The sequence below is a fragment of the Podarcis tiliguerta genome (genome assembly GCF_965153285.1).
Source record: "Podarcis tiliguerta genome assembly, chromosome: 2".
NCBI classification, from domain to species: domain Eukaryota; kingdom Metazoa; phylum Chordata; class Lepidosauria; order Squamata; family Lacertidae; genus Podarcis; species Podarcis tiliguerta.
The window spans coordinates 36,121,478-36,144,342 of NC_139535.1; the positions used below are offsets into that span (position 1 = coordinate 36,121,478).

At 42.0% G+C, this 22,865-nt stretch overlaps 2 protein-coding genes across 5 annotated transcripts in view; both read left to right on the forward strand.

Annotated features, from left to right (window-relative positions):
- The window catches only part of IFT122 (intraflagellar transport 122), a 59,687-nt gene extending 54,891 nt beyond the window's left edge, over window positions 1–4,796 (forward strand). For all 4 annotated transcript variants that reach the window (XR_014508477.1, XR_014508478.1, XM_083429039.1 and 1 more), the window contains 4 exons: window positions 23–151; window positions 1,557–1,636; window positions 3,204–3,368; window positions 4,193–4,796. Coding sequence is in view for 2 of the 4 variants with exons in the window: in XM_083429039.1 (XP_083285165.1) it covers window positions 23–151; window positions 1,557–1,636; window positions 3,204–3,368; window positions 4,193–4,282 (464 nt within the window). In the remaining 2 variants the exon portion in view is untranslated. The remainder of the gene's footprint in view (window positions 1–22; window positions 152–1,556; window positions 1,637–3,203; window positions 3,369–4,192) is intronic.
- A 3,028-nt stretch (window positions 4,797–7,824) lies between these two features.
- RHO (rhodopsin) lies at window positions 7,825–14,819 on the forward strand. The gene is made up of 5 exons (XM_083429054.1): window positions 7,825–9,214; window positions 11,188–11,356; window positions 11,990–12,155; window positions 13,156–13,395; window positions 14,422–14,819. The coding sequence occupies exons 1-5, from the start codon at window positions 8,665–8,667 to the stop codon at window positions 14,542–14,544; spliced, it is 1,248 nt and encodes a 415-aa protein (XP_083285180.1). The 5' UTR covers window positions 7,825–8,664; the 3' UTR covers window positions 14,545–14,819.
- The last annotated feature ends 8,046 nt before the right edge of the window (window positions 14,820–22,865 follow it).

Genomic DNA, 22,865 nt, shown 5'->3' on the forward strand with positions numbered 1-22,865 from the left:
TTTTCACCTCTGTCCTTTTCAGATGTCTTACACCTGGTTGAGTTCTATTTAGAGGAGGGGATCACTGATGAAGAAGCTGTTGCTTTGATAGATCTGGAAGTGCCGAGACTCAACAAAAGAGACAATAAATGGCAAGAGCAGATGACTGATGGTATCCTTTCACTCTTGAAAACGTCACTTCCCTTTTTCACATGTAACACTAAGCTAAACCATGTCTTAGCATAAAAGAGCATAGTGGGCTTCCAGAGAGGAGATTGTGGCCACTTTGGTCTTCCTTGGTCATTTAGCTTTTGTGCTTTGCTGAGCTAAACCATGGTTTGGCTTAGCATGCTTTCTGAACCTCAAGTCATAGATTAACTCTCTTTAGACAAACCACAAGCTGCAACCAAGGATTGTCCTTTGGTTTACAGCTTGTGATTTGCGGAGAGAGAGCGAAATGCGAGTCCAAGTTCAGATGACACACTAAGCCAAACCGAAGCTTAGCTCACTGCAGCAGCAAAACAACCAAAGTAGCTTGGAGCCTGTATATTTATTCATTTGTGCTACACCAGGTTTTGTTTGGAACAACTATAAAGTAACACTGCAATTTTTATTTTATTTTATACTACAATAGAACAGTACAAATCCTTAGTCTCCCTCCCCGCTCCCAGCTTCCTTCCCTCTCCCCAACCTCATTCACTTCTTAAAAAATATATTTTTAGCTACAGTGTTTTCACCTCTGATACTCAGTTGTTTAGCATGCAGTGCAGTGTTCAGGTTTACATGCACAGATAAAGGTTAAGATAAATGAGTATCAGTGCTCTGCTGCAGTCCTAGATTAACATCTGTTACACTGGAGAAGTTTCCATCCCTTCGCTGGGCTGAGCTTATCCAGCCCCCACAACAGGGGAAAAACCCCACTGTGCAATTTTAATATATTTTAAATCCTTTTTGTTTGAACAATCACATCAAACTGTTAGGACTTAAAATAATTGTTTCCCTAACAGACTTTAAAGAAACTACTTTTTTATTTTTCAATCCTCCAGCCTCCAGCCAAGGAAGACAAGACCGGGCTTTCTTTGAACTCCACCATTATTGATAGCATTGCCAAAACTTGCCATTTTAACGGGCCATTCGCTTTGGGAGTCTCATTCTACTGGCTGCAGTATAAAGGCATGAAGCCAGAGAGATTGAGATCCATGTTGAGGCAGGATGCTGTGTGCAGCACTATACAGAAGAAAAGTGGGAATGGGAAATAATGAGAATAACACTTTGAATGCATGTTGGGAGAAAGGTTGAGAGTTGGCCTATTAAGCATCCTTGTTCAAAGGACTAACTGTGGAATAACTTGTGTGTGTTTGTTTTCCATAATCTGCTGCTCTCGAACACGGTGAGGCAAGCCTTCTGCATCCTGATCAAGCCTTACATGCAGTTTTGATCGCAAGCCAGGGTTTCTATCACAATGTATGAGTTTTTCACCATTGGACATGCGGGGAATAGAAATCTGAACACCACACAGGTGCTCTCCCTTTGCACTCCCTACTTCTGTGCAATTCTTCCCTAACAAATGTTCCTAGATGTGCAGACAATGAGACTTCTTTACAAAGCAGACGAGATCGAAGAGGATGACCCATTTACAGCAAAACTGAGCTTTGAGGTTAGAAAATGTCTTTCCCGCAAATCCCTTCACCTTTGTTTTTTGCTTTGCTTTGCTTTGTGCTGCGAAAGAGCACCTAGTATGGATTTCCTACCAGCAAATGTTCTCTTCGTGTCACATCTTCATTCCATCTGTAAATATTTTGTAATTTCCCATAACCCTTCTCTACCTTACTCCACCAGATACAGCCTTCCCTTGACTTGTCTGACTGCTTTATTTCTTAATTCCCCAACTGGTGGAGCGTAAGAACCAGCTGAGAATTGCTTATTTGAGTCAAATGGCCCAAATTGCAAGAAGACTCATGAAAATTCATTGAAGGAACCATCCTGAGCCCCCAAGAAGGGTGGCTGGGAGGCCACTGGATATGGCAATCCTTCCTCTCCATGGTCTCACAGGGAGGTTCACAGCTAGAGGTTTCCCTGGTGGGCTGCTGGCAAGGTCCACTGCCGTAGCTGAGTGAGGTAAGGGCAAAATGGAAGCAACCCAGAGGCATGCTAGGAGCAGATCAGAGATCCAACACCCACTTACTCTCTGACCATGCACCTTGAATGGGGAGAAAACCTGTGTCAGGCCAAGAGTTGGCACAACTATTTCAGGTTTTATTTTATTTTATTTAAGAGCCCAGCAAAGAAGAAGAAAGTGCACACGTGTGCACAAGCCCAGCAGAGCTGAGGAATTTGCCATTTCTTCTGCCCTGAATTGTCCTCCCTCCTACCCAGGAAGCCTCAATAGGATTGCCATGTTCAAGGAGATACATTAATATCCAATATGCCTCTACACATTTCATTCCTGTTTTGTTTTTTTAAAGAACCCCAATCACTTTAGGTTATTGATTTATTTTAGAAATACCTACCCCACCTTTTTTAAAAAAAAAATTTGGAGAGGTGAACTTCAGTGAAAGGCTATACAGGCAGCTGGACACCCTGCAGGCAAACATTCGTTACTGTTTGTTAGAGAAACGGGCGGCTCACAACATGAAAAAATACATAATTACAGACCTAACAAAAGTAGTCATAAACAATAAATATAATATCAAAGAGTACACAACCAAACTGAACAATTTCCACATAAATCATAATAAGATATAAAAATAAAGATACAAAAATATTAAATAACTTTGGCAGTAAGAGCTGTTTGACAGTGGAACTGACTCCTTCGGGAGGTTGTGGACTCTCTCCTGCTTTGGAGGATTTTTAGGCAGAGGTTGAATGGCCATCTGTCATGTATGATCTAGTTGAGATTCCTGCATTGCAGGGGGTTGGACTAGATGACCCTGGGTTCCCTTCCAACTCTACATTTCTATAATTCTATGATTCAGTGCTTTCCAGCACTGTGTTGCAAGAGGACACATGCAAGCACTCCAGAACTAGGAATATTTCCAGGACTAAATACAGAACTGAAAAGAAACTGATAACTCAGTGCAAATGCTGCTTTAATATATGCAGATTATTTCCCCCCCAAAAAAACCCCTCATACTTACTGCCTGAAAAAAACAACACCTTGCCTTTCCAGTGATCTACCAAGTTCAAACATGTTTTTCCTTTTCTCAATCACTTGTTTCCTGCAGCAAGGGGGGTCGGAATTTGTCCCTGTGGTTGTGAACCGCGCAGTTCTCGGGTCAATGAGCAGGAGAGACGTGCTGGTTAAACGCTGGCCCAAGCCGTTACAGTGGCAGTACTTCCGATCCCTGCTACCAGATAATCCCATTACCACGTGTCCTTTCTGCTTTCAGGTAAGGGCAATATTTTACATCAGGAGAGTGATAAATGTTCAGTTGTACCACCAAATAAAATAGTACAGGATTATTATTTTTTTAAAAGCCCTCATACACTGCTGCTTAATTGTAAATATACCTGTGGCACTAATTCATTTTAATGCTTAAAAATAAAATAAAAGCCTTAAAATTAACTTTACTACATAAGTGGCAAGGCAAAGCATCACTTTGTGGCTGCTGTAAAGCCTTTGGGAGACCTAAATGAAGAAGCCAAGTTGAACTAAAGTGGATCATAAATTGCACTTCTGTTTGGGGGTTGCCTCTTCTTTTTCTGACTGTATTCAGGGCTCCTCCAGATGACCTGTTTATTGAGCATTTGCCTTGATTTGCTTGCACAAAACTTAAGCACACATTATACAACGTCCACTCTTTATTGTGTGTTCTTTCTGGTTTATCTGCAAATCAGGTTATATGACGATGAGGTTATATGACAATGGATGTTAATTCTGATTTGGGTGCCCAGAAGATACATGTCTAACCAGTCAATCATTTTTGCTAGTTTTTGATGTCAGACTTCTGTCCCTTTATTGTCTTTCATAGAGACTGACATGTCTGCTCAATGGAAACATTAGAAGTGCATTGTTGACATATATTATGTGGGAGAATGTGTAGGTGAATGAGTTCCTGGTGATATATAGCTGATGTTACCAGGGTCATAAGAGTGTTGCAGTTTATGTGCATGTTAATACAAATGGAGAAAGCACCATAAATGCTTTTAGAGCAATCCTGTCCACTGTGACTTAAATTGAGTCACACCTGACATCTGCAACCCTCATTTACAGATGTTTCATTCAGAAGATTATGAGCTCCTGGTGCTGCAACATAACTGTTGCCCATATTGTCGGAGGAAGACGGATGAATCCAGCCAGTGAGGGAAACCAGACGCTCATGCATCCTGCTGCTTGGTTTCTGTAAAGTGTTCCTGAGGTCCATTAGGCTTTCTTAACAGCTTGTTTGATGGCAGAGTATAAAAAAGAAAATTATATATGATATTCCTACTTTCCTACTCTTTGTATATGAAACTGGCACATGCCAAGTTTTGTTTTACCCCCCAAGAGAAATGTATACATATATATTTATTTTTAACAAGTGTAACTGCAGAATTTGTATGACTGGTGGGTGATTTGTACATCTACAGAGTAAAACAGAAGAGAGGATCTATGGAGCTATATTTTTTCTATTAAACAGCCCCCCTGCGTAATGCTAGAATGTATTCTTGACATTTTCACAACAGCCTGTCAATTTGTCACTGCTAACCTTTTAGGGTGAGATTCTGCCTGAAGAAAAATATGCTAGTTTTGCACCTGCTAGCACTAGTTCTGGACTGGCTCCTTAGCATTTGGGTTTTATGACAGTTTTCAATAAAATATCTCTTTTTGAAAGAAACCTGTGTCCTTTCTTTGCGTATTTGTTCTCTGTCTCTCTCTGAACTGCTATTATGAAAAATGGGCTTCCACAATTTTGACAAAATAACTGTACTTACACGAAGGACATTTCTTTTTCAAGGTCTTATTTACTGCCAAATGCTTCCTGTTATTTTAGAAAAGAATTATTTTAGTGGGAGTTTCATAGAATTGAAGAGACAAAAGCTCTCATTTATTAAGGTATCAGAATCATTAGGGTCCTTCAGCATGACCCAAAGACCCTGACATTTGCCACATCTGTAGGCACCCTAATTATGAAAACATTTTGCAAGCCACATCTTGAGATGTGGGGCGTGAAATAGAAGCCAAAATGATTTAAGTACTTTGACATCACTTACAGAGCTGAACTTTGGGGTGGGTGTGTGGGTATAGTTTGAAGACACTCTGATTAGAAGCAAACAATAATGTGACATTTGTAAATATGACTCAGATGTAAGAATGAGTTGTGTCCCCAAATAGTTAAGCTGCTCCATTAGCTGAAACGCTGAACTTCAATACACACATTGTCGAAGACACACTGATGGTTATAAAACAAGATGGGAAGCCTCTGGTGCTCTAGATGTTGTTGGATTCCAACTTCCATCAGCCTCAGCTAGCATGCTAGGGGATGATGGTCCAGCAGCCAAGGAAACTGTAGCAAGATTGAGTAAAAAAAATAAAGTGTCAATCAGTGATACATATTTTGTAACAGGTGCTGCATATGCAGGCCTCTGGTCCAGCTGTGAGCATCAAGCAGTAGCCAAAGCTGCACCCATGTGGGCTGGTCAGCAAACTGGGAATCGCACTGGTCAACTCTTCAGCAGAGAGGCAACCAGAGACTAGGCCAGAGCTCTTCCAAAAAATGAGGTTTTATTGATGAAGTAAAATAGAAGGCAAATTACTAAAGGTTGTCCAGAAGGGGAAGGGGAAAGATGAGAGTGATGAGGCAACAAGCCAAAGGCAGGGGAACAGAGATGCTTCAGCATTTGGAAGGAAAGAAGCAGGGAACACTGGAAACTAATGCAAAAAAGAGCATCTGAATGAGACAAACGTAATACTGAGTTCTTGTTCAGTTTGATATTTATTAAATTTCTATTCCACCCCCTCATCCCGAAGGAAACTAGGGCAGCAAATATCAAAATGTTAAAACAATATCAAACACATCCTTCCATTAAGATCTGTCAGGAACATGCCAGAGGGAGGCAAGGATCACAGGATGATAGGCAGACCTGGACTGCCAAAGTCAGGAGATCTAAGAGTCAATCGGACTGTGTGCCTGCTGGCAAGACTGCTCTCTTGAAATCTCACATAGTTCAGGGGTCCAAGACCAGCTATAGCCTTTGAAAAATCAGTAAGGCAAGATATTGCAAAGTTTAGACAGTGCTGTCATAAATATACCAGCATACATGGAGCCTTGACATGTTTTGGCAGCAGACTTGCCACATAACATCAAAGGTGTCTTTTGGATCTTCATAACTGCTCGGACTGTCAGAAGTTCTGATTATATAAAAATATGTCATGCTTAATCTAAAAAGAGCTTTCTAAAATCTGTAGTGGTAGCTCATAGATGTTAAAATATTAACTTTGGCACCACTCATTATCATTACTCATATATGGACCAAATAAGCAATCTAATAAAAGCATCCTTAGTCAATCTGATTTGCTTTATTTCCCCTTTCCCACTTTGTTGATGTGGGTGGTGCACTTAAAAAACCCAAAAACCTTTTATTGCCTTTCAAACCATATAGCCAAACAAATATCTACTGCTTCCATTACAAAAAGCCCTTAAAAGTGAAAAGTTAAAGAAAATTAATAGGCCCTCATCTGTCTGGTCTTTGACCGCAAGAAAGATTGATTGATGATTGATTGATTGACTGACTAGGCCCTCATACAGAAGCTACAGTTATTCTGTGTAGTGATAATATTGCAGACATATTGCAATTAGTTAAGGAAAGTTGTAATGAAGTGATAATAAACCATATGCTGTGTAAATAAGCTATTCTGCATTAAAAATTTAGATTCTATTGGTTTTGTTGACAAATTTTATTGTCTTTGACCTCAAAGCATTCCTAAGTTTTTTGAGTCAGTTTCCCTATCAACACAATACTCCATTGTTGTACAGTGGTACCTCAGGTTAAGTACTTAATTCTTTCCAGAGGTCCGTTCTTAACCTGAAACTGTTCTTAACCTGAAGCACCACTTTAGCTAACGGGGCCTCCTGCTGCCGCGCGATTTCTGTTCTCATCCTGAAGCAAAGTTCTTAACCTGAAGCACTATTTCTGGGTTAGCGGAGTCTGTAACCTGAAGCGTATATAACCCGAGGTACCACGGTACTTGTTAGATCTCTCCAGTGTTTTGCTATGCATAATTGTTCCACCATTAGCAAATGTCCCACCAAAGCCTTACTCAACCTCTCCATATTCCAGTCTTAAAAGGATTCCTTATGGATGACTGGGGCGGAGTCCTGGCATGATGCAGTTTTGGCAGCGAGCTCTGTCCACCTCAGCAATGGATTATTGAATCTTAATATAGTCCGTTTGTCCATCTGAAAGATAAAACCTTTAATCCCACAATGCCAGATCTATGTAACAGCTAAGTATTAGATATCTGGGTCATGTGCGCATAGCAGATTCCATGCCCTTGGACCAGCTATGTAGCAGGGGGAGCATTCCTGTACTGTACACAGTTTCCCAATTAGACACCCCCTTCCATCAGAGTGGGAAGTCAGGTGTGTAAGCTTCCTGTCCCACACTGATGGTCCTGTGGTCTCTTGCGGAGGACAAGGCATGACCTGATTTATCTTGCATTTTGAGTCTTTCTTGGGAGGATCAGTTGTCTGCTGAAGAAATCAGAGTGCATTTGTTCAAATCCTGACATGAAGGTGTTTACTAATAAATCTTGTTCCTACTGTTATTACATGCATTTTATTTAAACTTGGGTGGTACTAGAAAGGAACTGGTATAAAATACTATATAGCACCCATGCAAGGGTGCTTCACCCACCGTGCAAGTAGATTGTGCCCTGTTAATTTATGTACAAAGCACTGCTTTATTATTTCAGTGCTGCAACTTTACTGCTGATTTTTACGACTGTTTATTGTTATGATGGTTTAATGCCGATTTTTATTATGTGGTTTTATTGATAGTTCTGCATTTGGGTTTCTACAGTGGCTTTCTATTTTGGATATGGTTGGGAGGCACATTATAAATGATGGATAGCGTGCAAGCATATTTAAATGCAAGGTGCTTCTGTGCCACAAGTGTAGAACAGTTTCATTCCCATTTTCCCTGCTACAGCTCCTACACACAGGAGCTTGAGGAATGTAAGGAAGGGACTGGGAATCTGTAACAAAAGCAATCTGAGCATCTGCATGATTCCAAGGGTTCTTTCAGGGAATCGATTGCATTTAAACCAATTTCAAAGTGGATTCAACTCAGTTGTTTATTGTATAAATAGACCTATGCTATTGCCTTATGGGCCGTATGAGATTACATTCAGAAGCAGAAAAGTCTTAATAGGCTAGCTACACAGCTGAACTTCAGGTACAATCAGCAAAAGCATGCAGATATGTGTCCCTGGAACTTCCTTCCAAAGGAGACCTGGTTTTCCAGAAACCGTGCATGATGTTTCTACTCTAGCTGAAGTAAAAGGCAGGATCAGCCTCTTGAAGCCAAGCAGGTAACTGGTTATTTCCTGTATCCTATTTGACATCTTTGTGTTATATCTAAGCACTCTGTCAAATACACACACACACAACCTGTTCTTGCAGCAGCTTTGTAACACCATCGCAAGTACTACCTGAGCGTCACCCCAGCAGAGAATTAACAGTTCCAATCTTAGCTTGGATTATTATGATTAATGTTGACCCAAGTCTAAATTGTGCTGACATCAATAACACAGGGCTTACCTGTGTTTTTTTTTATAAAAGGAACAGTGCTAGCTTAGCTTGGAACAGTCCAGCGAATGTAAGAAGGAGATTTATAGAGAAATACAGAGATCTATACTTGTTGAAGAAGCCAAATACCTACAAAGCTGCCACCATGAATGGAACAGAAGGTGAAAATTTCTATGTCCCCATGTCCAACAAGACCGGCGTTGTTCGGAATCCGTATGAGTATCCTCAGTACTATTTGGCAGAACCGTGGAAGTTCTCTGCGTTGGCTGCCTACATGTTTCTTCTGATTCTTCTGGGATTCCCAATCAACTTTCTGACTCTCTTTGTCACAGTCCAGCACAAGAAACTCAGAACTCCTCTGAACTACATCCTTTTAAATTTGGCCATAGCCAATCTCTTCATGGTCTTAATAGGCTTCACCACTACCATGTACACATCTATGAATGGATATTTCATTTTTGGAACGGTAGGATGCAACATTGAAGGCTTCTTTGCTACAATGGGCGGTAGGTCTGTTTTATGTTTTCCTTCAAGTATCATGCCACTATGAATTCACTGTAGACGTAAGTTCCTATTTCAGATCTTATAGAATTGTTTAGGTGGAAGAGACCCCCGGTCATCTAGTCCAACCCCTGCAATGCAGAAATCTCAGCTAGATCATAACATGACTTCATTCTTCAACAGAATTCCAAAAGCTAGTACTATTCAGAGATTCTTGTGTCATCTTCTTGTGTCGCATACCTGAGCTAAGGTAACCGTGCTGGAATAATGTTAATAGAATTGGTGGGAAACCAAGCTTTTGATCATGCTGGCAAATGGTTAAAACTAGGTTCAACTTCAAAAGTGCACTGCGATATATGGTTCTGTGCACTATGCCTACTTCTCCTGTTTTATAAAGTTTGCAGTCGTGATTTTTCTCATGGTTTTGGTGGAAGACATTCCGAGAGCCTCCGGAGATGGTAACTTGTAAGATCTCACACCTTAGCTGAAATGGCAGGGCTTTAGCTAAGGCATCTTTTATTCCATGTGTAAATCAGGAACGGAATTAAGTTGTTGACAAAATGTAGACCAAAACCTCTTTCTGTGCTCAAGTCAGTTTCAATCATCATCTCTCGATCATTTTGATTATGTGATGTTATCTTTTATTTTATTTCTACTTGGTTTTCCACTTGACATACAGTCCTTAGGGTAGAGAAGACCTAAATCTGAAATAAAATAAGCCAGCGAAAAGCAAACAAACCCGACCAAATTGGCTCAAGTCTCTTTAGGCAGTCTTTATCCATGATCAAGAAGGGCAAAAATCCAAGTTATATTCCCTTCACTATTCAGTTTCAAAGTGTCTTGCTGTGGGCAAGGTCCACCCAGTGCTGCTTCCCTACAAGCCCATTCATTTCACTGAGGTTTGTAAAGAAGCGAAGCTTCAAATATGTGGCTATTCCCAGGTTATTGTTTGGCTACAGGCAGACAGCAGAGAAAATAAACCTTTGATCGAGAATTATGTGACTCGGGCCCTTACCTCTCAAGCGTCCCTCACTGGGAGGCGTATCCTGCATTCAGCCTGCTCTCCAAGGGCTGAGAAATGCCAGGAACAGAACGGTGGGATGCCACAGCATCCTTTAAGAAAGGATCAAAACAAATGTGGAATGGCGCTTAAGGCAGCAGAGCTGTGTTGGTTTTCGTCATGCTGGGGTTTTTTTATGTCGCCTGTGTTTTGATCTGTTTTGTTGGGCTTTGAATTGTTACTACATATAATGATTTGATAACTCCGTTGTGAGTCACCTTGGGCAGCTGTGTTGAAGCATGAGGCATGCTTGTTTTAAATAAAATATATTAGTAAATGAGTGAATAGAACAAACTCAGATTTGCCTACATCCCATACAAAACAAGTGGTGGAAGTCTAACGTAACGAGAGAGGAAAGCAACATCTTCCTCAACACTTTCCTCCCTATATAATCTGGCCCCCGGTGCCCCCTTTTCCTCCCCCGGGCTCTGCTGGAAAGTGTACCTGGTTGAGGGAGAAAAGGAGCTACAGGGATGTAAGCTATGAGACTGAATTATTGAAAAGCAGAATAAAAATGTTACAAATGAATTGACCAATGGTTGGCATGAAGAGGGTTCAGCTCTCTCATCCTCTGAGCTTAAGTGCATGAATTTGCCACAGTCTTGTGTGAACCTGAAGAATGAGGGAACGAAAGGAGGGTCTGATCAGACATGTAGTATGGTGCTGAGTAGACCATAGGACAGGGAGGTGAAACCTGATGCCCTCCAATTGTTTTGCACAACAACTATCATGCCCCGCCTTTGGTCATGCTGACTGGAGCGGATGAGAATTAGAGTCCAATAATATATGAAGAATCACAAGAAAAAGAGGAGCCCATTGAGTTGTTTGAAGGGGTGGCTTTTCCATCTCTCCCTCTCCTTCTCATCTTCTTCCTCCCCCCCCCCCTTATTGACAGATGCTTCTTTTGTTCTCTTACAGGTGAGATAGCCCTGTGGTCTCTGGTTGTTCTGGCTGTTGAAAGATATGTGGTGGTCTGCAAACCCATGAGCAATTTCCGCTTTAGTGGGACCCATGCCATCATAGGGGTGAGTTTCACTTGGATCATGGCCTTGGCATGCGCTGGTCCTCCTCTCTTTGGATGGTCAAGGTAGGTATGCATCATATTCCTTTCAGCAATACAGAGTGCGGTAAATTTGGGGGGTTTGGATATGAGAGGGATAATGGGGCCAGACCAACTAGTGAGCATTCCTTAATGATCAGAGGTTAGGGGTGTTATTTGTTGGGGGGAAATGACAGATAAATGGCCCACAGTGACTGGAGATACTTCTGGAAGGTGAGAGCTGTTTTGGCAAAGGCATACTTTGCCAAAGTCGAAACCAGCGCTTTAATTGGACCCAGAAACTAATTGGCAGCCAGTGCAGTAGGGACCAGGACCATTGAAGTATGCTCAAACCACCTTCCTCCAGTGAGCAACCTGGCCACTGAAATTTGCACCAGTTGAAGTTTATTCATACTGTTAAAGCATTAAATGAATGAATGAATGAATGAATGAATGTTACAATTTAAAGCTATTGGAGTGTTAATATGTTTACCCCCAAACTATGCTCTGTTTATAAACCCAAATATTACAAAATAAAAACCCACTGTGACTGTGCTCTCTTCCTCCAAATGAAACCAAACCTGGGTTGCTGCTATTGTTGGAGCTTCTGAAATCTTGTGGAAGTGGGGCACACAAAATAGACTACAATCCCACCTACTAACTCTTTTGGTTTAACTGTAGGTATATCCCAGAAGGTATGCAGTGCTCTTGTGGAGTTGATTATTATACACCAAACCCGCAAGTTCACAATGAATCCTTTGTCATCTACATGTTTCTGGTGCACTTTGTCACACCATTGACTATTATATTCTTCTGCTATGGTCGCCTTGTCTGCACTGTTAAACAGGTGAGTGACCCTACAAAAAGATAAAACTCTTCTCCCTTCCCCAGCACAAACCTATCAAGGCTGAAAACATTTCTCCTGACTTCATCATTCCCAGCCCAGTGCAAAGAGATTTCACAATGGAGGTACCAGGATAATCCAAGTTTTGACTTTGTACCTTCACTGCACTTCTGAAACAGAACCACAGCAATAATTGCGGAATGTTGCATTTATAGTTTACTTAAGGTAAAGGTAAAGGGACCCCTGACTGTTAGGTCCAGTCGCAGACAACTCTGGGGCTGCAGCGCTCATCTCGCTTTACTGGCCGAGGGAGCCAGCTTCTGGGTCATGTGGCCAGCATGACTAAGCTGCTTCTGGAGAACCAGAGCAGCGCACGGAAACGGCGTTTAACTTCCTGCTGGAGCGGTACCTATTTATCTACTTGCACTGCGTGCTTTCGAACTGCTAGGTTGGCAGGAGCTGCGACTGAACAACGGGAGCTCACTCCATTGTGGGCATTCAAACCACCGACCTTCTGATCAGCAAGCCCTAGGCTCTGTTCTCCTTAAATGCTGTAAGCCCTTCTCAATGATGCCCATTCACCTGGTTACAAAACAGAATATAAATAAATATTTTGGGGGGACGGGGGCGGGAATTCAAGCTGCGATTTGCACAAACTATGAAACCCCATGCTGTTTTCCACATCCCTGCTACCTGCTCTTCCCTCCAATGCCAGCCTTAACAATTCAACATATTGTAATAATAGTTTTTGATTGTCACTTGCTTCTGAAAAAGGATTGGGCACCAGCTTCACAACGAAGAGAACCAACTGTTATTCTTTGGGATGTAACAGAGGTTTTGGAGGCCCAGAACCTTTAACTACAGCAACTAAAGAAACCCACCCAGAGCTGTATCATCCCCCACCGCACTGGAATGCTGCTAGTTTCTGTTCTGGTGATTAGCTGCCCATTCCCAAACAGCCCTGTTGCCTAGTCTTGACCACCCTCTGTTGTCATGCTTCTAGGCAGCGGCTCAGCAGCAGGAGTCTGCCACCACCCAGAAAGCTGAGAAAGAAGTCACCCGCATGGTCGTCATCATGGTCATTTCCTTCCTTGTTTGCTGGGTGCCCTACGCCAGCGTTGCTTTCTACATCTTCACTCACCAAGGGTCAGACTTCGGCCCTGTATTTATGACCATCCCGGCCTTCTTTGCCAAGAGCTCTGCTATCTACAACCCGGTGATTTACATCTTAATGAACAGACAGGTAACTTGGCAACGTTGCCCTGGCTTTCCAACAATATAACAATACTTGAAGAGTTTATGGCACTCTCCCTAAGTGCTTAAAGTGCTTCCTTATATACATTAGCTTAATAATTCTCCCTGTAAGGTAGGCCATTTTTATTACCCCCCGTATTACAAATGTGAAGTGGAGGGACGCTGAGAGACGGTGGCTTCCCCTAAGTGATTGTGTTGCTGAGCTGAGATTTGAACCAGGCTCTTTAGCTCATGTGCTAAATTTATCTTTACTGCATTTTGTTTCTTATTAATGTGCCTGAATATAATGTGTCTTGATGCAGGTGCTGATGGTTAATATGAAAAAAATCCCTAATCATCTGTTTTAAAATAGAACCGTGTGGCAAGGGACTGGAGAGGATGTTCTCACATTATCTCAAGGATGATACTTGCTCTCTGTTGGTTGCCAAAAAGCCTGTCCCCCTTCTCACCCATTTTTTAAAATTAAAACAGCAAGCTCCTAATGACTCTCACCATTTGTGAAGCATTTACGGCAACAGGACTTAAGCCTAAGCATTTCTCAGACTATGAATTATAGTATTATCAATTACTTCCCTGGGAGCTGCGTTGTGCCAGGGAATCAACATATGGGTCCCAGAGGATTTTCACTTGCTTTAAAATACAGTACAGCTTTTACTATGTGACTAGACAGAGAGGGGCAAGACAAAGCAGGTTTTGTTTTTTTTTTTTTAAATAGGATTACAGTGACAGAAGAACAATGGAAGGTACAGTGAATTCAACTTTAGACGATTTGTGTAGCCATTGCCTAAATCAGGATTTCCCAAACTTGTGTCTCTAGCTGTTTTTGGACTACAACTCCCATCATCCCTAGCCAGCAAGACCAGTGGTCAGGGATGATGGGAATTGTAGTCCAAATACAGCTGGAGGTCCAAATTCAGGAAACACTGGTCTGAATGGCCTTTCCTGATGCCCAGATACATCAGTGACTTTTGGGCACAACTCCACATGCTGATTTTGTTCGTTTGTTTGTTTACAGTTCCGTAACTGTATGATCAGCACCCTCTGTTGTGGAAAGAATCCATTGGCTGAGGAGGACACGTCTGCAGGCACTAAGACTGAGACTTCCACCGTCTCCACAAGCCAGGTTTCCCCTTCATAGATCTACCAAGGAAACCTTGGGCTTCAGACTGTTTCATTTGCATGACCGCATTCTTTTCACCCCTGCCGTCTCTGTCACTCTCTGCAGCATGCCACCTGCAATTCACCTGGCAGGGCAGAATGGACTCTTCATTTCTGACAGCTGCTATCAGAGAAATGAGCCTGTATTTGTGGTGCAAATCAACTCAGGCCCAAGGCTGCGATGTCCCATGAGTTCATGGCCCTAATATGCCTGCCTCTAAAACCATATATTCCCTGCAAATTGACTTACCTGCTTGGTGCAGCATTTGCATCTGATTTTTGTCTTCAGTCATATGGCCTGTGTACATAAGGTTGTCTGGGGCCAATTGGCTGTGCTGATGGATGCATTGCCATGGTTAAATTTCCATTTTCCTCCTAGGTTCTTTTCTGAGCTTTGTACAGAATGAACAGCTGAACATTCATGCGTAGCGAAGAGACCTGTTTTGTTTTCATTGTAGCTCTTGTTGCTCATTTCTTATTATGTAGAGAGACTTATCAAAGCTTAATTTACGGAAGCGTAATCAAAGAAAAATGTATAATTTGAAACTCACTTTTGTGAACTGGGCGTGTGGGCAAATAGGAAAACCAGGACATCTCTTTTGTAGCATGAAGTGGGTTGGCCTTTCTTCATATTGCTTCAACTTTCAATGCAATAAAACTGTGGTATACCACAATGCCAGTGCCCACATACTGTCACTGCAAATCATAGCAGGCAGAATTTACATTTCACTTCAGGCATGTACTGCATTTGCCTTTGTTTCTTCCTAAAAAATTATAACCAACACTTTCAGAGCCAAGTGGCATTCCCAGGATAGATGATAGAAAACACAAAAACAATAGCTTGGATCCTAAGAAAAATTAGCAGAAGGAAAGTTTCCTTTCCACTCCGTCCTTGCAGCAGCTCACAAAAAGCTTAGGCACACAGGAAGCTGCTGTATATTGAGTCAGACCATTGGTCCATTTAGCTCAGTATTGTCCACACTGATTGGCAGTGGCTCTCCAGGATTTCAGACAGGGTTCTCTCCCAGTCCTACCAGGAGATGCTATGGATTGAATTTGGGACCTTCTGCATGTAAAGTAGATGCTCTGGCACTGAACGATGGTCCCTCCCTTTCTGGAGGACCTCATGAATAACGTGAGTTGGGCCACAGAGTGAAGCTGGGGGTGGGGTTCAGTTGTGCCTTGAAACTGGATTTTTTAATAATAATAATAATAATAATAATAATAATAATAATAATAATAATAATTTTATTTATACGCCATGCTTCCCGTTTCAAAAACCGGGCTCAGGGCGGCCAACAACAAATTTAAAACACTTTAAAACACTTAATTATAAAAGCAGCATAAAATACAGTATAAAAACATGAATAACAATAAAAATCAAGAATCAATTAGATAATCCCCAGAGATTTGGGTTCCAAGTTAACTCAACAAGTTCAAGGAAGGAAAATTTTCTATTCCCTTCTCTCGTAACAATTCAGCACGGTGTCCCACATTGTTCAGGAAGCTCTCCTAATCCTCCAGAAAGGCTTCTCAGGGGTCAGAAGTGCCTGTGGGCAAGAGAAGTTGTGAACGGAACCCATGTGGACAGGTTTCACCTCAGGGTGGCTCCTCAGGCCTTCCAAAGTAAAACAGTGGTGTTACAAGCTGTGTAGACAAGCTGTGTAGGGTTGTTTCATGCTGGGTGGAGGCAGAGAATTTCCAGCAGTCAAAACATTGCAATGTGGGAGTGCCTGACCCAGAGTTCAATGGGGAAGTGGACAGGAGCAACAGAGGAGGAAGACAGAAAATACAATGAAACCAGAACAGTTTGGAGTGTGAGGAGAGAGCAATGAGGGAAGAAGATGGATGACGCAGGGGGGAAAGAGGTAAGCTACAAAGGGGATTTGTGCTGCCCCAGTGAAGACAACAAGGGTGGGGAAAGAGGAATAGGAATAGGAATAGGATGGAATGGTCTGGGGCACAAAAATCACAGTGGCAAGCCAGAAAGAGGGAGAGAGTACAAAAGGCAGAAGGAAGAGGAAATTGTACAAGGGGAGAGAGGGGGTGAAAGATGGGCAGGAGATGAGACTGTTCAAGGGAAAAGAGAGGGGAAAAGAAAGGCAGGATAGAAAACAGCCTATGTAAAACAAAACAAAAATGTGGTAACTTGTGATTAAAGGGAACAGCCAAACACTTCATGCAGGTCCCCACCAGGGGATTGTCTGAAAACAAGAGACCACCTGAGGGGTTCAAGGACTTCTGGGACAGAAGGCAGGGATGCAGCTGACAAGAGTTTGTGTGCAATGGATGGATATACAGCACATGAATGCTGGAAAAGAATGGGGACAGTGGCCAATAAAGGCAAAACAATAGGGTACCAACAGTGAGAGGAAACCTGCATTTGATTTAAAATAGCCAGCCAAATCTTTGATTTTGGATAATACTTGAATTTCAGAGTAGCTAAAGAGGGCCCAACTTCTTTGCTTTTTGTAATGACTGGGTCCCATTATCTGCTGTTGTGTTTTGTTTTGTTAAGACGCAAGCCACAAGGCCCAGTACAAGCAGGCTGTGTGAGACCACGGAAGAAATGGTTTAATTTTTGCAGCAGAAGCCTGTATAGGGTGTCCAGTTCTGCATTGCTGGAAAGGAGGATTTGCTTCCCAAAAAAAGAGGACAGCAAAGAATACCAATTTGCACAACATTTGCAAATGGTAATTGTATTTGTAAAGACACTGATTTAGACATAATTTCTATAATCTAACTAGAAATAAAGTGCTTCTTGCTGTAATGGGGAAGTCAATTTGTGTGCAAGTTCAGCGTGCTGATTAGGTTCTGCCAACTGTTGAAGGGCAACGTCAAGACTCTTGCTGTCCTGTTTTATGATTCTTTATCTAAAGTCAAACTTGGACTGGACAGCCTTTCAAAAAAAGAAGAAGAATATCCTAAAATAAAGGCCTGTCATGTGACAGCCTTTCAAATAAGAGGTCTGCAGCCTGCCCGTCTAGAAGATAGAAACACATAGTCACCCTAAACGTGTATGAGTGGTTGAGCCTTGGTAATACTCGCAGAGAGGCCAAATGAACCCAGGTCTACATACATTCATAATTTTATTTGTATTTTTCCCTTCTGCAGTTCAAACCATGCTCGAAGCAGCTTACAACGTGAAAAAACACATAACTACAACATAACAAAAGTAGTCACAAACAATAAATAAAACATTTCATGCACAACCAAACCGAACAATTCCAACACAATATCTATAATAAAGATTAAAAAAAACCAAATCTCGACAGCAACAATTCTCTCAAACCCCCAAACAACCCCCCAGCCCAAGACTCTGTTCAGCAGCTGCAGCTTTTGTAGCTGGAGTCAGTGGGGGCCCTGTTCTCCCAGGCCAGGTGAGGAAAAGCCTGCAAGGCAGGGAGCAGGTCTTCAGCCAAGATGGTCTAGATCAGTGTTTCCCAACCTCGGGTCTCCAGCTGTTTTTGGACTACAACTTCCATCATCCCTAGCTAGCAGGACCAGTGATCAGGGATGATGGGAACTGTAGTCCAAATACAGCTGGAGCCCCAAGGTGGGAAACACAGGTCTCGAAGCCAACAACAATTTCATTAAGGGCTATTCTAGCGTTCCTGCCTTGAACTAAGCACTGATTGTGTATGCCTGTCTCAAAACACATAGTAGCACAAACCAATTCATGTGCAGGAGGCCAGCGTGGTGAGGCAAGGCGCCACCAGGGGAAAAAAAGGCTGTCTTCCTCTCAGCTCTGCAGACCGCAAAGGCATCCCGTCACCAAGACTGGGAGACAGAATGGTATTTGTTTGCCCACCTATCTTCTTTGTTTTGTTGCCTCCTGACACCACACATAAATGATTCAAGAAAAGGCCTAGGCTAGGAGACTCTTAGTCAGCAGAGACTTTGCAATGTCTTCTTCGTGCTGCGTGACACGTTTCCATGGCAGCATATACAGATTGTCATGTGGCCTCGTTTTTCTCCGTTCCCTCTCCCTTCCCATTTTCCCACACAGACCACACAGCTTCTGACCTTGAGTTTCTTACCAGTCTCCAGCGGGCACCTTTCTTGTTTTCAGCTGCAATACCATTTGGCGGCTGCCCAAGTCGGAAGTTCTTGGCCAGCACTCCCTCTTGAGAGGATTAATGGGCAGCTAGCTATTCTTCACTCTGTAACAAGCAAACCAACTGAGCATATGGACTGAGATTTTGACATATGTTTGAGGAGCCGCAAGATGGCATAGTGTAATTGTACTGAAGTATTTGAAACTTTATTTTTAGCTCAGTTTTTTTTTAAATAAAAAAAGTCTCTTTCTCTCTCTCTCTCTTCTGCATTATCAATGCTGGAGACTACTTCTGTGCAGCATGATGATCCTCTCTCTGGTTTTTAATCCTAGGCAGCTTTGCAGGGAGTGATAGGGAAGGTAGCAAGAAGCACAAAAGTTAAATCTGCAATAAGGAACTATTTGCAAGGGCAGCCCCTCTCATTAATTTTACTGACATTTCTACATGTTAAGCTCTCTTTACTTAAGCTGGCACCTAATTACTGTTTCGCACATAAGAGGGGTAATTTCTAGGAGGAATGGAGGTGAACCGAATACTTTTCAGTATTGCCTGGGAATATTTTATCTCAAATTTTATTCCTAAAAAGGTATATCATGAAATATATGGGGTGGGAGGGATTTAAGCTTTGATTGATTAATTTTTACAATTAATCACCCAGGGAATTAAATTGAGTTTTTCGACAGTCTTATGGACTTATAGATAACTGCTGGGATCCACGCTGTAAATAGCAGAGCTAACTGCAGACGCCTTACTTAAAATTCTCCAAAGAGGAAATACAGTGCTAGAAAAACAAGAATGAAGAACATACAGCCCAAGGCATAGGATTCCCCTACCCCAATGTAAGAGGCTTTTAAAATGCAGAGCAGAAAAAAAGTCAAAACTCATTAGCAATTTTGTCCTAACACACATAGTTTTATTTGTAATTTTGCCATCTATCTATCTATTCATCTATGCAAAGCAATTTCCTCTAATATAGTTATGCATATTATTTTCACTACTACGTGAGTTTTAATGCATACTTTACCCTGGCATATGCATTTTTGTGCACATTACTCGGCTGGGCGACTACATTGCAAGATTAGGACTATGGGCTCTTGTATTTCAAAGTTTACCACTGCACTACTTGGTGACCCAGAATTGACACGACTTGTATCACTAGAGAGGCAAAGACCAATTTTCTACTAAGAGTAGCAGTCACCACCAGTCTGCCTCATAATTAAACCCAGGAAAGTAGAGATACCAAGGTCTCAAAAGCTGGTTCTTCAGCTGCTGCCTTACATTAATCTAGGCATAAGATAATTATTTAATAATTAAGAGGAGAACAGGCACAGAGTGCACTCCACACCCCCTTTCTCCTCTCCACAAACCTGTCTTGTGGGTTAGGCTAAGTAAAAGATATTTGTTATGTACTGAAGTTCTCACCCTGGGCCAGCAGGGGGATACTGTAGATAGTTCAGGTCCACATATGCAAATACGGGATCGAAAGTGACGTTCAGTGATTGGATAGTTACAGAAAATGGTTACTGTTGCATTCTAGTGGAGCTCTATATAAGCAGCCTGGCTGAACCCTTCAGTTCAGTTCTGTTCTGGCCTGTGAATAAACAAGAGCTGTTTGAAGAATCACTGTGTCGTCTGGTATGTTCACCCTCAACTTAACAATATTGGCTGGCCCAAGAGTTTCATGGTCTGTTCTGACCCATTATCCCCTATATTAACATGTTATTCCTGAACAATCTACCACTATTCTGATTTATCAGGTGACCTGCATTTGCTTTCCTGCATTCCCTTATGTTATCCATCCACTTAATTTGTCTAACCTATGAAAGCTCATGCCACTTTTTAAAAATAAAATAATAATAATCTTGTTGCTTTCATCACACCGAAGAAGCTGGAATGGCCTCCATGAAATAGTTTCTCAGTGCCACCTCTCTGTACTGTGTGTCGTGGCTGATCATGTAGCGCCCTGCCATGTGGACATTTTCCAAGCCTGTGCTGTTCATTCCCAGCTGGCACTATTAAGGAAGCAACCCTCAAAAACAAGCCAGATTTCCCTTACTCTGCAGATCGGTTGTTCTTCTGGAATTCAGTATTTCAATTCCTGTGAAAATTAGGTCATCTCCAACTTTGTTTGACAGCCATGTTAAATTGCTCCCGTACATGAGGGATGAGACAAAAGGGAAACAGGCAAAACCATAGAGAGTGGGTCTAATAGTGATGACCTGAATGTTCAGAGGTTATACAGTACATGTAGTAGGAATAAACCCTGGAGCTGTGCTGCTGTTTGTAGGGTTCCTAAAAGCATCTAGCTCACCTTTGTTAGAAATAGGATGTTCCTTAAATGGACCTCTGGTTTGATCTAACATAACTTTTATTATGGCCTTATGGAACCTTAGCTGGTGATAACCCTTCTCTCTTGCTGTCTCATTTCTCCAAACCTTCTCCAAGCTACCACTTCCTCTATTTTATTCCTCAAATAAGATATATGCTTTCCTGAATTTCATCCATCCTTTTCCAAAGGAAAAGTGGGGGAAATTTGAATGCTCTTGCATTTGTCATTCATATATATATATATATATATATATATATATATATGTTAAATCCTTTTGCTACCAAATAGGTAGAATGGAGAAAACGGATGTAATCACGTTTAAAAAGAAGTTGCTCTACGTTATTCACTCTGGATGTGAGCCTGGCTTCCCATTCACTATCTACATAGCCTATGTACATTCTAGCAAGCTGAAGTCTGGGCCAGCTGTCAGTCTTATTTCCTCCTTGTTTCATGCGGGCCACCCACCTTGTTATTTCTAAAATAAATGCCTGTATGTTTATCTGCATGTTCATCTTTTGCCTTATTTCAAAATGTCAGTGTTAAAATCCTATTAAAAATAATAATTGCAAAACTACGGGGGATGGGGTGGAGGAAAATATCTTGGTGACATCACAACAGCTAAGGCTTACCAGCTAAGCAATTGGTGCTGTTTATTCACCACTGACTTTACCCTAAGATCACAATTTTTATTTTTAACGAGGCCAAGCGTTAAATAGAAAAGGTAGTCAAAGATAAACTTTATTCGCATTAGCCAATGGCCATAGCAACACAAAACAAGCAATATATACAAATAAAACATATACAGATAGAAAAGACAGCAATGAGTAAAAAGGGCAATCAAATGGCCAAGGTTATCGTTCAGATAGTGGCCCTTAATCTCATTGCACCTAGCAACCTTTGCTGTTGAATACAAAAGGTATATTTGTATTTAATTCAGTGTTGGTGCTTCTAGTACAGCCTCACTATTCTACAAATGTTATCTCTGTCCTCATCCAAAGATGCTGCTGGCTGTGGATGCTGTACTTGGCAGTTTCTAGCTGTCACTTTGCTTCTTCAGACTGCTGCATCTCCCAATTCTCGCATCTCTGTTAGTGCACTCAGATGTCTGAATTCACTGTGTGGCTTCCAAAAAGCTCTTTATGATTTTCTCTGTTCGGCTTCCAATACTGGAGTTTCCAACCTCTTCATTTCCAGTTTTAAAACTGAAACATCTCCAGTGTTTTAGCATGGTTTCCAATACCTGTGGTAAATTTCCTCCCTCTGATTATTTCAGTTCAGGGGAACCATTGGTTCGCTGCTTCTTATAAGCCATTTCTCCCCCTGTGCTAATGACCCTCCCTTTGGCTGGGGGGTGGGGGGGCAACTGATATGATTCCAGGGTCTTATCAGGGTACACTCTGGACTCAGAGCCACTAGAAGTATCCAACTTTAAACCTTCTTCACACTGTGGTCTATTGTGACCTAGCTTGGACAAGGCCTAGTCACTATAGCAACCACTTTTCTGTTTTGCTCCTCATTTCAGAATCCAGAGGCCCAGAGGCTGAGAAAAATCACAGTCTTCTCTTGCAACAGGAAAGAGTGAGGCTGTTTATGAGATGCAGTTCTGAAGGAAATATTTACCAGATTAGGCTGGAGGACATTCAGTGTTGAGGATGATGCCTCCCACTGGATAGGAAGAACCCTGCAGCATTTTAATTCATCCCACCCTACAGATCTTTCTGCCTGTGGCTGTGACAGCCTGGACCTTTTTCCCTCTGGGGGGGGGGGGGGGAAATCCCAATTCTGAGCATCTTTGCTATGAGTGTGTGTTTCCTTTTCAGTTCTAGCTTTTGTCTTTGTGTGCCCCCCTCCCCGTTTATTGTTGGGTTGTTCTCTAATTGTGTGTTAGCGCTAGTTTCTCCCTCTCTCCCTCTG

What these genes read in the sequence shown, in the direction of transcription:
- RHO (XM_083429054.1), top strand. Translation starts at nt 8,665, where the DNA reads ATGATTAATGTTGACCCAAGTCTAAATTGTGCTGACATCAATAACACA. An exon ending in TTGTCTGCACTGTTAAACAG is followed by an intron (nt 12,156 to 13,155) that starts GTGAGTGACCCT and finishes TCATGCTTCTAG; the next exon opens with GCAGCGGCTCAGCAGCAGGA. An exon ending in ACATCTTAATGAACAGACAG is followed by an intron (nt 13,396 to 14,421) that starts GTAACTTGGCAA and finishes GTTTGTTTACAG; the next exon opens with TTCCGTAACTGTATGATCAG.